Below are 16,161 nucleotides of genomic sequence, written 5' to 3'. Positions count from 1 at the left end.
GTCCTTTTATAAAGAGGGCCCCCCTCCTAGTGGTTTTGGTTAAACCTTCATAGGGCTTACCCGACCTGCTAGGTGAGTCCAACAGTCCCTTGTTTGGTGAATCTCCCTGTCGCTGTATAGTCAAACTTTAGAGAAGACTATAGTCTCTTCAATCCCCCTTCTGTAATGAGCATTTACGCCCCCGTTACCTCCGCGTCTTCAATGTCCTCATCTTTGAAACTCCTGCAGCCGTTCCCTCGCTCGGCTGCCCGCATTCTGACCTGAGCCCATGGCGGAGGTCTCGCCGTCCATCCTCTGCTTCTTCCCGGTGCGCTGCCAGGGCATCGCCGCCTGGATCTTCTCCTCGAGCGAAGGTCCGGTGTCGTTCTTGGTCTCTATCTCCAGCCCTCGTCTCCTCATATCTATTGCAGCTTCCTCCGCGTTGTTGTAACTCTTGATACCATCCGACCAGTGAATCCGTATTTTAGTCATTGGCGTTTGGAAGCGGATCTTTCGGTCTTTCAGAACCTTTTTAATCTTGGAGTAGGATTTGCGTTTTTCTATTACCTCGGTGGGGTAATCATGGTCGAAAAATAACCGCTTCCCCTCGACTTGGATTTTCTTTTCCCATGCTTTTTTCAGGATTTCTTCTTTGGTTTTGTATTCAAGAAAATTAACCACTATGGACCTGGGATTAGCTTCAGGTGGAGGTTTCTTTCCGAGGCTTCTATGAGCCCGCTGGATCTGTAGCTCGGTACCGTCCGGGAGGGCTAGCTCACGTTTTAGTAGCTTCTCCACCATTTCTTGGACTAATTCGCCGTCTTGTTCAGCCACATTGTAAATTCTCATATTGCAGCGCCTGCCGTGTCCTTCCAATTCCGTTAGCTTCTCTTGTAATTTTCTTTGCTGTTTTAAGAGGTTCAGAATGGCGTCCTTCGCTTCCGTGTTGCACTCTTCCAGCTCTGCTATGCGGCCCTGCGCCTCAGCCATGTCCTCTTGTTGTTTCTGTATTTCCACATCATTCTGTGCTACTTTTTTCTTAATTTCTTCTTTAAAAGCCAAAAATTCCCGCTTCACCTCCTCTTTGAACTCGTCTTTGAATTTTGTGAGATTTTCCTTTACCTCCTTTTTAAAGTCCCGAATTTCCGCCGTGATATTATTTAGCCCTTCCAACACGGCCTGGAGCTGCTTCGAGTCGCCGCTTTCTTCTTCCATTTGTCCAGCTTCGGGGTCGAGTTCTTCTGTCGTTTTCTTCTTTATGCTTCTCTGCTTACGTCCTCCACTCATTTTGTGTCTGGTTAAAATTGTGTTTTAGCTAATTTCCTTGCATTAGGGAGGTTTTTTTTGTTTCTTCAACAAGGGAGCTCGAACTTATGCTGCCATCTTGCTCCGCGTCCACCGGAAGTCCCAGTAGTCTTTGTTTTTAACTTTTTTTAAATTCAGAGCCTGAGTTTACAGAGGCACTGTTTTCAGATATAAAGTGCATGCGTGTTCACAGCAACCATCAAATAAAATCAGCAACATTAGCTCTCACACACAAGCAACTTCAAACCAGTTATTTCTCTTAACTTGACCATCTGAAGTTAGTAAGATTAGCCAAAATTAAATAAAATATGTCTACCAACATAAACATTAAATCAGTTTTTTTGTATTCATCCTCACTTTATTCAGTAGAGTTTCAGTCTTCTTGTGACTGACAAGTTAAATCTAAAAATAATTCTTCCACAATTTCTGGTTAAGTTCTTCTGAAATTGAATGTCAAGAATGTGTAGGCATGTTTTCATGCAATATAAACAACAGGCATCAAGTCCGAAAACACTGCATAGATGTAGGAAAAAGTTGCCTGCGACAGCACACCGACCTCTAAAAAAACTGACAAGGAACAGGAAACACTGACTCACTCAATTCAGTCCACAAAAGTCCAGTTGTCTGAGTCTAATGCTCTTAAAGCCTCAATGTTGTTGTGATTTTGGTCACTGAAACACACAACCTTCTCTCCAAAAACACAGTAGAGAAAACAGAGATGGGAAAAAAAAATCCTTTTGGACTCTTGATCGATATCCTGTTCATGATGACATAAAGTGTCTCCTCCTCCACACAGCGCTGCAGCCACGCAGGTTCCTGACAGTCTTTTGGGAGGAAAAGAACATGGGTTTCATCCAAACTGTCAGCCCAAACTTATCTAAATTCCTGTTCAAATCGTAGATTTTCAATGTAAACAGATGAGCTGAATTGTGGTGGTGAGGTCGTTGTTTTCAGCTTGCAGCTTTTTATTTGGTGGTAAAACGTTGTGCATTACACGATTAAAAAATGTTTACCAGTCGGTTCATTTGAGCCTTTGTGGAATTCGACAGCCTTAGTTTTCCTATGGTTCTCGTTTTCTGGGTTTTAGTGTCATTCAAATACTCCACGTGTCATATGTGGTTTCAGTCTGGTGTACAACCTGCACTTGACAAATATTTTCTCTGTACTATTTTTCAAATCTTCCGTCAATGATCATTGAATGCGAGCTGTCAATCCCTGTGACCTGCGCATAGCAGAAACACATATGGTGGTTGTGAGCTTGGCTTTAGATACTCTGCAGCTGATTGAGGTAAACAAGCTGCTTTCTATGTGTTCTGATCTGTCAGGATCCGGATCACACGGCAGCTGGACGTTGAGGCTGAGGACGTATCAACATCGCCTGAGTGGTCTGAATCTGAATTAGACCCACAGCTCAAGCCTGTGCTGAGACGTAAATCCAAACGCAGCCGTAAGGAGCAGCCGGCCTCTCTGACGCAGCAGCTTGAGAACAAGGTTTCTTTCTGTACATTCCATTGTTCAAGGAGAAACAACGAACCAAAGCTGACCTTTGACCCTGTCAGCACCCTCACTGTTTTTTTTAACATTTTTTTTACAGACACCATTTTCGCTAAGTAACATTAACTAACACACTGTAACTAAGCCGGAGTTTACAGATATTAAGCTAAAATTTGGTGTGGTAGTAACTGAGAGTCATTTACAACACATTCTCTGGGAGCAACATCTCACAATATCAATTGTGACTGAGCATAGTGTGATTTTTTTTTTTTTTTTAAGATTTGATTAAAATGTCTGAAACTCCATCATTTCTCATCATCTTACTCTAAAGCTCTTACAAGAAAGGTGGTAGGTGATTTGCATTACTTTAAGGAATGTTAGGCTTTTAATTTATACTGATAGCATAAATAATTGTAAATAAGTGTTCTTGATTGTTGATGCTGGGTTGTTCAGATTTCAGAGGCAGACCTGAGTCCAGAACTTCAGCCTTTGGCCTCCTCTGATGTGTTGATGGTTGAAGTGGATAATGTGCAGCATGAGCAGTTCACCGTAACAGAGGAAATGAAGGTGCAGTCTGCAGCTCAGCAGGTAATCCCCATCAGCCAGGTGGAAAATACTCACTGGCATCTGGTTTGGTTTCCAGGCGCTGACGGCTGAGATTGTGAAGACCATCAGAGACATCATCGCACTCAATCCTCTCTACAGGTGAGTTCTGACATCATGTGATCACACAAGTGTGAAAAATGCTGCAAAGTAACAATGCTTTCAGAAATCTCAATTCTGAACGTGACTTTTATGTCTTAACAATTCAAAGTGAGCCAGAGAAATAGTATTTTCTGTGAAATGTTGTATGAATGCTTAGTGCTGAGTGAGTTTGTGCCATGCAGAAAATGTTGTAATGGGAAAATAATAGTGTTCTGACATGTGTGCGTGTGTGTTAGAGAGTCAGTTCTTCAGATGATGCAGGCTGGTCAGAGAGTGGTTGACAACCCCATCTACCTGAGTGACATGGGAGCAGCGCTGACAGGGGCAGAGTCACATGAACTGCAGGACGTCCTGGAAGAGACCAACGTAAGTGCCTTTATTTATTTATTTAACCAGGAAAGTCCCATTGACATTAAAGTATTTTAACAGTTTATGTGACCACCATCTTTGTCTCTGCAGATCCCAAAACGTCTCTACAAGGCGCTGTCCCTGCTGAAAAAGGAGTTTGAACTGAGTAAACTGCAGCAGCGCCTAGGCCGTGAGGTCAGAGGTCATAGTTCAATGTGCGAGCATCAACCTGTCTTTGCTCAGTTCACCGCCTCCAGTCTTTGATCTGTTTCTGTTTTGCTCTCAGGTGGAAGAGAAGATCAAACAGACCCACAGGAAGTACCTGCTCCAGGAGCAGCTCAAAATCATCAAGAAGGTATAACAGGCTGTAGTCATAGTGTTCCTAGGTTTACCAGCACAAACGGGAAGTATAGGGCCCTATCAAATCCATTTTATTTTTTCCCTGTTTAAATTTTTCTAAGTTCCGTGTTTTATCATGTAACTACAATTTGTTTTACCTAAAATGTGTTTCAACAACTAAATAGTAAAATGTCCAAAACTTCATTAATACTAAAAATGTCATTAAAAATAGGCAGTTCAACAGAACTCTCAATGCTTTATTAAGGTGCTTAAAAATAGGCTTGCCCGCATCATTTACATAGAAAATACATTCAGTGTATTTTAAAAATAAACGTCCTCTCACATGTAGTTCATGTGAGAGCAGACTTTAAATTATACTCGATCGGTAATGAGAGTGAAGGAACAGTTCTTCCTTTTGTAAGCTAAAAGATCTAATTATAAACATAGTATAACACTCTTGTATTACATTATAATTGTGTAATACTTAACTCAGTGATAATGATGAAGTTGAGGATGCTGTAGACATTTTGTAGACAATTACTTATTTTTTCACAAGATGTTTTGCTGGACCGTTTTAACTTGACTGAGTCAAAACTTCACCTAAAACAGGTGTAGTTTTATTATTTTTGTAGCAGGATATCTAATTCCAGGTGGCACAGCAGCGTAGTGGTTAGCGCTGTTGCCTCCCAGCAAGAAGGTTGCAGGATTGCTTCCTGACCTGGAGCCTTTCTGGGTGGAGTTTGCATGTTCTCCCTGTGCACACATGGGTTTACTCCGGGCATTCCGGGTACTCCGGTTTCCTCCCACAGACCAAAAACATGCATGATAGGTTAATTGGTGACTCTTAAATTGTCCTTAGGTGTGAGTGAGAGTGTGAATGGTTGTTTGTCTCTATTTTCCACCGGCTCTAAAGGTCCCGGCTCCACTCTAGTCGGCTTGCTTTGTGCGCGTTTCCACCGGCATTTTTTTAAGGCTGGTCCCTGCTTTTTTGGTCCCTGCTTTGGAGTAGGGCCAGCCGGGCCGGTCCTGCTTTCGTGGATGACGCAAGCTTAGCTCCTGTTCACTCATTGGTCATGGTTGTGGCCAAATGCAAGCATAAAGAGCGAAGAAAACAACGATAGACAACAGCGTTAGCTTACCCTGCAACGTTTATGCCGTCTGTCCCCCAGCTGAAGGCGCTGTAAAGCCTGAAATCTCTGGCGGATAACAGCTGTCCTACTCCGCGCAACAATCGTAGCATCCAGAGCATTTCTTCCACTGCGCCTCTCTTCCTGAAGTCTCAGGAGAATCCCCATAAGTTTAAAAAACAGCAACAACACAGGGCCAACGTTGTCCATAGCGTTTCCGTTGTCTCCACAAATGACGCCAAGTTTCTGTAGCACACACGTGAGTGAGAGACGACTATGTGACTTCCCATGGAGTATGCAAAGGCTTTTAGAGACAGGAGGCTACAGGAGCCTGCAGTGGCCAAAATAGACTCATTCATTGTGAATGTCAAATGTGAAAAACACTCTGCAACATTTTAAATTCAATTTTTAATGTCCAGATAAGAGATTCTGTCTATGTTTTCCGCATCACGTAAATCGTATGGCCCTAGAAGTCTATTTGCCCAGACATTTAGACAGACTCATTTCTTTAAATCACCCTCCCGGGGCAGTAGCGGCTCAGGTAGGGGTTCTTCCTGTAACTGGAGGGTTGCCAGTTCAAACCCCCACTCTGTCAGTTTCAGCCTTGGTGTCTTTGGGCAAGACACTTCACCCGCCTTGCCTACTGGTGGTGGTCAGAGGGCTCGGTGGCAGTGATGGCAGCCTCACTTCTGTCAGCCCCAGGGCAGCTGTGGCTACAATGTAGCTTACCACCATCAGTGTGTGAATGTGTGAATGAATGGGTGAATGACTGAACCTAGTGTGAAGTGTTTTGGGGTCCTTGGACTAGAGAAAGTGCTATACAAGTAGCATATATGTATATATATATATATATATATATACATCCTTTTACCAAAAACAACATGCAAAGTGACAATAATGTATTTTTGTAAATTGTTCTGCCTGTGAGGGATTCATACCTGATTGAACAAATCTGGAACTAACTCTGTCTTTTCAGGAGTTGGGTCTGGAAAAAGATGACAAAGAAGCCATTGAAGAAAAATTTCGAGATAGACTGAAAGACAGGACTGTTCCTCAGCACATAATGGATGTGATCAGTGAAGAACTCAGCAAACTGGGATTGCTGGACAACCATTCATCAGAGTTTAAGTGTGTCTTGCAATTTTTCTTTCCAAGACCTTTGAATTCTTACATAACTTGATTGCTTTTAAGAATATTAGAAACATCAGAAAGAGTTTTTTGACCACTGCTATAGTGGGTTAAAAAAGTATTTATCTCTTTGGCATTTTCTTTCTTTTGTTTCCTTACAACCTGGAGTTTAAAAAAAAAGTGAGATTTGCATCTTTTTAATAATGCACCATAATTACTAATATATGTATTGTAAAACAAGAAGAAGCCAAAAAATACATAAAAACCTGAGTGTTCATATGTATTCACACATGCCCTCACCTCCAACCCAAAGGAAGTACTTTATAAAATCAGCTTTTGCAGCACTTCCAGCATCAATAGTCTTCAGGTCTGTCTCTATGATCTTGGTCCATCTGATCTGGACTTTTTGTCTGTTCTTCATGATCAAACTGCTGCAGCTCCTTCTGGTTGGATGGGTGTCACTCTTCCATGAAGTTCGGCTCTGTGCAGCTTCTATTGGCCCTATGGACAGATTCTCCCATCTCCCAGCTTCATCAGGGTTATCTTTGACTTTTTGAATGTTTCTCTGATGAATGCCCTCCTTATCTGCTTTGTCAGTTTTGGTGGACAACCCTCTCTTGACAGGTTTGCTGTGGTGACATCCTTTTTCCATTTCCTAATAGTGCATTTAATGAGGCTCTGTGGGTTTTTTAGGGTTCTGTGAGATTTTTTATAACCCAACCGTGATCTGCACTTCTCTACAACTTTGTATCTGACCATTGTGGAGAGTTCCTTGGTCTTCATGCTGTCACTTGCTTGGAGGTACATCTTACTAAAAGGTGTTGAACTAGTGTTGATTATCAGAACTGGTGTACAGATGTAGATAAATTTGCCAGTCCCTTTTCACAATGGTCAAAAAACAACTGATGTGGCTAGAGCCAAAACTTTCCAGTTTTGTCTTATCACTCCCAGAACTTCTCCCAGAAACTTTTCTTTGTCAACATTTTGGTGAATTCCTGTCTGTCTTTTTTGGGTTTTTTCTGTGACTAGTGAAACCTCCTGGGTTTTCTTCCATCATTATGATTCAAAATGTGATGAATGGTGGGATCAGAAAAAAAAACAGACCTTGACCTTGGAGTTCAACTTGAATGGTTTTAGATGGTTTTCTTGACTCTTTTTCCACCATCTTCATTATCGATTTGATTGACCTGGGGTTGCATTTCTTCTTATGTATACATCCTGGAATGTTGGCTGTAGTACCATTACCTTTATACTTTTTAATAATATTGTCAGCTGTGGTCAGAAAAACATGAACTGCTTGGAGTTGGTCTTGTAGTTTTTACCTTTAATGTGGATATCTCTAATGTTCTCTCTGAGCTCCTCCGACAGCTCTTTGCTTTCTGTGCTCCATGTTCAGTGTGGTGCTCACAACCATACTGAAACTAACCAGTGGATGTTTGCTCCCTTTACATATGCTAACTAGCTGGTGCCTTGAAAGCTCCTGTGATCTTAATTAAGGTCAAACACTTAGTTTGAAATATGACTGGAATGCAAAACCTATTAGTTTTTTTTAAGTCTACCAACAAACAAAGTCTAAAAACTTTTTTTTAAATGTATTTATTTTTTGTTTACTCTATCAAATACTAACTGCATTCAGATATGCATTAGGCAGTTGTTTTTAAAATTCATCAGTTTTCCTGAGATTTAAATCGTTTCATTGAGCTGTAAGGGGACTAACAAAGTTATCCACGTCTGCATATACTGTATATGACGTCATCTAACACTTAGATCGCTTACGGGTGGATCTTACTTAACTAAATATGTGCCTTTTACAGTAATGATAGTGGCTTCAAAACAAAGAGGGTGAATACATATACATGTACCACTTTTCAGTTTTACATATTTACTTATAATGAAACTTAAGATCAGTTTAAATTCCAGGTTGTAAAACAACAAAATAGAAAGAATACGAAGGGAGGAGACGTATTTTTGCAACACACTGTAAATAAACTGGAAGGAGCTCAGTTAAATGTCAGAAAACTTGAGCATTAACTTGTCGACACTCACAGTGTAGTAATCCTCATGGTAACACTTTAGTTTAGAGAACACAGGCTAACTCACTTGGAGCTTATCAACATGCAAATTACTGTTATATTAATTCTTATTTAAACTTTAAGAATTTATTAACTGTGTGTTCTGAATGATCCAATTCAACAATTAATAGACAAATAATTAAGAATTTTCTTGAAATCTACTCATTTCTGTCTGTTAATAGTAAATACAAGAGGCTGATGGTTAGAAACTATGACCTTAAGTTCTGCTCAGTGTGTCTTAAAAAGTAGGAATACAACGGGAATAGTTTTTTTTGCCTCTTAACACCTAAAAATATGGCCTATTTCAGAGTTTCCCCCAGAAAAGAGGCAAAACAAACCATATCGAATGCTGAATTTAATAGCATTATTTTATTGTAAAACAATGATAAATAAGCACACGTCATATTAATATTTTCACTAAGCACAAAACATGCCTACCATATTCGGTCTTGTAAAGCCACTCGCTGAATTTCAGCTCAACTAGCCATTTTTTATTAAACCCGCTTGCTCGATGTTTATTGCTGTGGCTCTGACAACGTGTTAACTCCAGGGAGCTGAGGGAACAGCGCGTGATGGGGGCGTTTATACTTGGCGCTTACGTCGGAGGAGTTTTCTCCAAATATACTTCGAGTATACTAATACTAGTATATTAGTCATTGAGAGCAGATGGTTGTCACATCAAATATGGCTGCACGTATTCAGGAGGAAGAGCTGTTGTGTTTCTGGCTGTGATACAGAGAGGATGTTTAAACCTAAAGCATTCAGTTTGACTTTCATTGATTTATTTGCTTTAGTTGTGATTCCCCCATCATAGGACTAATATTTCTATAAACACTCCTTTTTATCAGCTGCAGCAGTAATCTCCCTCCGTGAGTTTTGAGCCATTTGATTATCTTTGTGATCTCTCACAGAGGTATTATATAAATGCTGATACAGGCAAACCAGCTCCGCTAGAGCACCGAAACCGCCCATTTTGAACGGAGCGCAACGTGCATGGTCTGCGCAATGTTACAAAAATTGGTAGGTGACACCGCGCGGGACCTTCGTGCAGGGGCGGGAGCAGCGCGTCACTGTTGGCACGCGTACCCTCATGCTGTGATCAATGCGTACATTTATACTTTTGGGGGTGCGGGTGGAAAAAAATGTGTCTAAAAAAATGATGTATTTTACAACAAACAAGCGGAGCTTAGCCTGGCGGCCTGCCAGGCTTATAATACACTGGGGGAAACCCTATATAGTAATATATATAGTAATATAGTAAAACACCTAACTACAAGTGTTAAGGGCCACACAAAAATGAATGAATTGGTTCTTCCTAACTCAGAACATGTTCACCATTTTGAAGACAGGTTTTGCTCAAAGCTAATTGATTAGTTGTTTGATCCATGTTAATTCACATTTGTAAAGGCAAATAATGCAACAACTTCTGCAACTAAGTGAAGGGCTGCAACTTGAAAACAAATAGGTTGATTAAAATACAAAGGGTTTTTTTTTCCATTCTGTGTCAGAAAAGAATATGTTGTTGTTGTTTATTTATCAATCAAAAAACAAATTTGTTTTCAAATTTCATCAACATGAGTGGACTATAGCCTTCTTGTTATACAATGTATAATGAAGATTTAACTTTATAAGAAATTTCATAGTATTTTCAAATTTTTTCATAGTTAAGCATCAGATTAAAAGTTTTATTATCCTGAATCTTTAATTATTGAAAATTAAAGGTGATCATTGCAATGTCATGAGAACCAATAATAAAACAAATCATGAAGAAAAACAATCCACAAAAAATGAATCCATTTAAGCTCATCGGCTTTTCTACATAAACACGCTCTCAACAACTTCTGACCAATCACACAATACTTGGCGCAAACCCCTAGGCGAAGCAGTTTGACCAGGGCCTTGTGTCGAAGCGGCGGACAAAGCTACTTCTCAATCAAAATGACACAATTTTTGTTACGCAACCACATAAATGAGAGCCAATTTCATGACTTTTTATGGAGTATACAAACTCCTTCTCTCTCTTTTCCTTGGTGTTTACCAGCAGATTCACTTTTATATTTCCATCTAAATGAGATCCTAAGCTTATCTGATTCTGCCATATATGTTTACCTACACAGACTACAGCCAGCTAGGTTTTCAGCAGATTTTGCTAAGTGTTTTGTTTACATTGAGTGCTTACCCACATTTCAGAATCACATATCAATTTATCTTTTATGTTTGATTTCATATTTAACAATGAGTAGCTTTAATACAGATCCTTAAAGAAATGATGTTTTTTTTACACATTTTAGAACAGGAATTATTATTTCTGTTCTAAAATGTGTAATAAAACAAATGAAATTTTATGTGATCAAAACTAAACATTCCAGACAAAACGACCTTTTATATTTGTGATTCTTAGGTATTTATTTAAATAACTAGTTAAGTAACTTAGAACAAAACCTGACTTCAGAGTGGGGAACATGTTTGAACTTGGAAAGAGCTAATTCATTATTGTGTGGTCCTTATTAATAGTTAGGTGTTTTATTACACAACAATAAGCATCTGTTTACTATTATTAGACAGACTCTACTAGATTATTAAAAAAAAATAATGGCCTCTTCATTGTAGAATTAGGATATTCAGAATAACAATTAATAAAGTCCTAATAATTTAAGTGTTATGATACTAATTTGCATGTTAATAGGCACCTACTTAGTGGTTAGTTTGTTTATGAATAATGTGTTACCTAAATCTATATCTACTTATTAGTTGAATAGGTACAAATTTCTCTCCTTATGGTCTGTGAACTGAAACAAACTCCATTGGTGGTCTTTAGTGTGACGCGTAACTATCTGGACTGGCTGACCAGCATGCCCTGGGGCACAAACAGTGAAGAAAACTTATCACTGGAGAGAGCAAAAGAAGTTCTGGAAGAGGATCACTATGGAATGGATGATGTGAAGAAACGCATATTAGTGAGCAGCAACACACACAAACCAATAATGTTTTATGGGACCTACAAAGTATCCTGCTGATATCTACAGCAGCTCTGTGTTTCAGGGATAAAGCTGCTCTCTGTTCTGTTCTGTCTGTGTGCAGGAATTCATAGCTGTGAGCCAGCTCCGAGGCTCCACACAAGGGAAGATCCTGTGTTTCTACGGCCCTCCTGGTGTCGGGAAGACATCTATCGCTCGCTCCATAGCCAGAGCCCTGAACAGGCAGTATTTCAGGTTCAGTGTGGGAGGCATGACCGACGTGGCTGAGATCAAAGGACACAGGTCTGCAGGTCTAGTGTTTCTCTACACCTGAGAAACCTTCAACTCAGCTTTAGAAATAGGAGTTATTGTCACCAGAAATTCGTATATAATTTTGGGCTGATCATTCCTTAAAGAAATGCTTGTCACCCACTGCCTTTCATGTCAGACTTTTAGACTAAGATCATCTTATGTTGAGAAATGATGGAGTTGTAGCTGTTTTGGTCAAATCCTAAAAATAACGTTGCAAATTTTCATGTGTTATTGTGAGATCTTGCAAGATGTGTTGGCACTCAAAGTATGCGTTGTGAATGACTCTGAGCTTCTATCACACCATATTTTTACATTCAGTATCTATAAAATTGACTGAGGTGTGGCCATTTCAGTGTTAACTAAGGTTGATTAGCTGTGGTAGAAATCTGGAATTGGAGTGACTCCAAAAGTTGAGTTGTAGATGTACATCCAGTGATTACTTTCTAAGAATTTTATTAAAATCCTTCAAGTGCTTCATGAGATATTTTGCTAACAGAGTTGATTCAGAAATGGGATTATAGTTTTAGCTACTGTTCTGCTAGTTGAAACTTTAGCTAGCCTTTGCTACCTTTAGCTTTAGCTAGTATTTTGTAACTTTTAGCTAACCTTTTGCTTCTGTTAGCTTATAGCTAACTTTTTAAAAAATTGTATCTAGCCTTTTACTACTTTTAGATTTTAGCTACCCTGATGCTAATTACGCTTTTAGCTAGCTTTTTGCTACTTTTAACAAGTATTTAGCTACTTTTAGGGTGGCTGTGGATCAGTGTTTAGAGCAGTCGTCCGATTTGGAGGTTCGATTCCTGCCAGGAGTCACATGTCAAAGTGTCCCTGAGCAAAACACTAAACCTGTCATTGCCTCCAATGTGTGCCCCATCAGTGTATGAATGGAGTTTAAAGCACTGATTAGTCTCCATAGAACGATTTATTCCGATTAGCTTTGTAGAGATTCAGTGCTGTATGAATGTGTGTGTGGATGGGTGGATGGGTCAATGACAGCAAACTGTGCCGTAAAGCGCTGTGAGTGGCCTGGTTGGCTAGAAAGGTGCTATATAAGTACAGTTCATTTACCATTTTAGCTTTGAGCTAGCCTTTTTCAATTTTTTAGCTAGTGTTTTGATTTTTTTATCTTTAACTAGTGTTGTGCTTTTTTAGCTTTAACAACTCAATTTCAGCTTTTTCAGCAAGGTCATTCAGCATTCACACTTTCTTTGGTTATATTATCTTTTGGTGATAATTAAGATTTTTAAAAAATAATCTAGTAATATTAGTATCAGGAATTAGTGTGTTGTTGTGAATAGGTAGGACCGTTTGGGATTAATTTGTCTGTTTCCAGGAGGACGTATGTTGGTGCAATGCCTGGGAAGATTATCCAGTGTCTGAAGAAAACAAAGACAGAGAACCCTCTGGTGTTAATAGATGAGGTTGGTGTTTCTGCATCTGTCAGCTCAACCAGTCCAGAACCGAAAGGAAGGTTCAGTCAGACAGAGCAGCTTTAAAAACACAAGGTTAGAGTGTAGGAAAGTTATTTCATGCAGAGGCAATAGTTCATTTTTAAGGGGAGAATGTAAATCCTTCTTACCAGTTACAGTCCTTGCTTTCCATGAAGGAATGCATATCACCCGCTGTCTTTCCATGTCAGAGTTTTAGATCATCTTATGTTGAGAAAAGACAGTGGTGTAGTTGTTTTGGTAAAAAAAAAAAAAAAAAACATTTTGCATGATATTGTAAAATTTTGCAAGATGTGTTAGTGCAAGAAGTAGTGATTGACTCTCAGCTACGACCACATCAACCTTTAGCTTTTTGTCTATAAATTTGGCTTCTGACTGACTCTCCTTTTCCTCCTTGTAATTTGAACCATTAGCTAGGGTTGATTAGCTGTGGCAGCCATCTTGAATCTGGTTGACTCCAAAAGTTAATCAGTTTACTTTCTGAGAGTTTCATTAAAATTAGGATTTGAACAATTGCTGATATTGAGTACAATACAAGTACTAATAAATGCCATTAAGCTTCTTATCATTCCTTTAAAGCGTCTGCTTAAATCTGTGTTCCCAGGATCCTTTTCTGCTCAATGACAGCCAGCCGATGACAGCCATTTCCTACAGCTGTTAGCACACACTTTGAACTTGGCATTTTGTTGTTTTTCTTATGTGTTTTATTCAATTGCTGGTGTTGAAAGTGTTAGATTTTGTCCCTCCTCTTAACAGCTTTGCTGAGCATAATTTGCAGTGGTTCGACTTTGTCACTACCATTCACTTTGAAATACCTCCTTCTTCTGGTAGTGTTTATTGGAGGTTAGCAAATGACTATGTATTATTACTACCACCACCAGGGAATGAGTATAGATCAGGACAGCCAACTCAAATAAAATAAAATAAAAACAAATACCTCCACACAGCTGACGTTGCTCCTCCTCTACCACCTGACTGCTCACTGAAGGCTGAACATCAAGCTGCCATAAAATGGTATCGGAACACTTATGAGCTTGAGTATAACCAATACCCAATATAAGTTAATTAAAATCCATTCAGGGCTTCACAAGAGATCAAACAGAAATGACTCCAACAGTTAAATTCAAATTATTATGCAAAGATCAGGCAAAGGCAAAAGTAGGTGAAGAATGTGAGTCTGCGTGCAGACTGTGAGCAGCCAGGTACAGACAAGATCCATGGAACGTTGATGAACAAAGTAACAAGGATACCATTTATGTTCATCTAGGGCAGAGGGCGGCTAGGCAGCCGTCCTTTCTCTCATCTTCTTGGGGCTCACATTCAGGGTCCTGTTGCCTGAGTAACATGTCACTCTGTCCTTCGTCTGACAATGGATGCTTTTTGAAGTGGGATGCCCTGCTGCCTGATTCAAACTCTAGTCTGGACTCAACTAACCACTAAATTTGCCTCCCATATACAGCAGTAAAATAACTTGAGCTGTTGTTGTTAATGCTCCAATTTACAACCAGAAGTGGACAGATGGAGCTTTCGGTTCTTTACCTGCTGTCTCTTACTTGCTGTCACCAGGTGGATAAGATCGGCCGTGGTTACCAGGGTGATCCATCCTCTGCCCTGCTGGAGCTCCTCGACCCTGAACAGAATGCCAACTTCCTCGATCACTACCTGGATGTTCCTGTGGATCTATCAAAGGTAGGCAGACAGATCTGTACGTTTGACCTGAAACTGATCATCTTGGGGTTTCTCACCTGTGTGATCCATGCCAGGTTCTGTTTATATGCACGGCCAATGTTACCGACACCATCCCAGAACCCCTCAGAGACCGGATGGAGATGATCAATGTGTCTGGCTATGTGGCCCAGGAAAAACTGGCCATCGCTGAGGTACTCTCAACTTGTTCTTCTGTAATAATGTTTTTATAATGAGAGCATAAATTATTGGGTCAGTTTTTTACATATTTGGTGCTGAAATTCTGTAAGATTTATTACTCACTGATACACAAAAGTAGAGTCAAATTTGGATCAAAATAACAACATTGTTCTTGAGACTCTGTGTCCATGTTAACCTAAATCTTGTTTCTTTCCACAAAGTGGACATTTAGAAACCAGTTGTGCTAAATGAACCACTGATGTGTCTCCATCTTACATTTAATACGTTTTCTGAGAATGATGTTTGGTTTTATATACCTGTGAAAAAACTTAGATGAAGGTACATTTCTCTAATCTGGTCATCATACTTTTTGTGTGTGTGTGTGTGTGTGTGTGTGTGTGTGTGTGTGTGTGTGTGCGTGCAGCGTTACTTGGTGCCTCAGCTTCGCTCGCTGTGTGGCCTCACCGAGGAGAAAGCCTCAGTCTCACCAGAGGCCCTCAGTCTGCTCATCAGACAATACTGCAGAGAGTCTGGCGTGAGGAACCTCCAGAAACAAATAGAAAAGGTAAAAAAAATCCCTTACAAGTCTGCCCCCTCCCTCTATGTTTACACAACATCCTGAAGTCTAAATGAAATCTCTACTGGACCACCTTCACACAGGACAACAACCTTGCTTTTAGAACATTGGTGGGTCGCAGCAAACTTAGAAAACCTCCTTCAGTCTGTAGGCAACCATTAGGATGCTACACTCTTAGTGCTACTTTCCTAAACCAATAAATGCTCTCCTACACGCTCACCACGCACTTGATGTAACCCTGGTATGACTCTCTTGGACTGCGTCAGGATGCAGCCGCTTGCTAGAATAGTGGTCTTCAATTAAAATTCAGACCGGTCCCCCTAAAAAGGTTTTTCTCTAAGCAAAAGACCAGAATATATATATTAAATTCAATATATAACTAGAACTGCAAGCAGTTATCAACGGGTTCCAAGCCTCCACGCTCCGCCCCTATCCGCGCGCTCCACACCCGACGTACCGCCGGCGTGGCTCCGCCGCCTCTGTCAGCGAGCGGGCCGAGTCGAA

The 16,161-nt window shown here is 40.2% G+C and overlaps 1 protein-coding gene across 1 annotated transcript in view; it reads left to right on the top strand.

Annotated features, from left to right (window-relative positions):
- lonp1 (lon peptidase 1, mitochondrial) overlaps positions 1 to 16,161 on the top strand; it is a 38,885-nt gene that overhangs the window by 9,920 nt on the left and 12,804 nt on the right. Inside the window, exons 4-16 of the mRNA XM_017434744.3 lie at positions 2,610 to 2,775; positions 3,232 to 3,345; positions 3,422 to 3,483; positions 3,720 to 3,849; positions 3,943 to 4,026; positions 4,118 to 4,186; positions 6,274 to 6,425; positions 11,316 to 11,454; positions 11,579 to 11,757; positions 13,100 to 13,187; positions 14,781 to 14,903; positions 14,978 to 15,094; positions 15,505 to 15,645. Coding sequence (XP_017290233.1) covers positions 2,610 to 2,775; positions 3,232 to 3,345; positions 3,422 to 3,483; positions 3,720 to 3,849; positions 3,943 to 4,026; positions 4,118 to 4,186; positions 6,274 to 6,425; positions 11,316 to 11,454; positions 11,579 to 11,757; positions 13,100 to 13,187; positions 14,781 to 14,903; positions 14,978 to 15,094; positions 15,505 to 15,645 — 1,564 coding nt within the window. The remainder of the gene's footprint in view (positions 1 to 2,609; positions 2,776 to 3,231; positions 3,346 to 3,421; positions 3,484 to 3,719; positions 3,850 to 3,942; positions 4,027 to 4,117; positions 4,187 to 6,273; positions 6,426 to 11,315; positions 11,455 to 11,578; positions 11,758 to 13,099; positions 13,188 to 14,780; positions 14,904 to 14,977; positions 15,095 to 15,504; positions 15,646 to 16,161) is intronic.

Source organism: Kryptolebias marmoratus, linkage group LG18, assembly GCF_001649575.2.
Source record: "Kryptolebias marmoratus isolate JLee-2015 linkage group LG18, ASM164957v2, whole genome shotgun sequence".
Taxonomy (NCBI): domain Eukaryota; kingdom Metazoa; phylum Chordata; class Actinopteri; order Cyprinodontiformes; family Rivulidae; genus Kryptolebias; species Kryptolebias marmoratus.
Note: the sequence above shows the minus strand (reverse complement) of the source record. Positions and strands in the feature narration are given on the sequence as shown.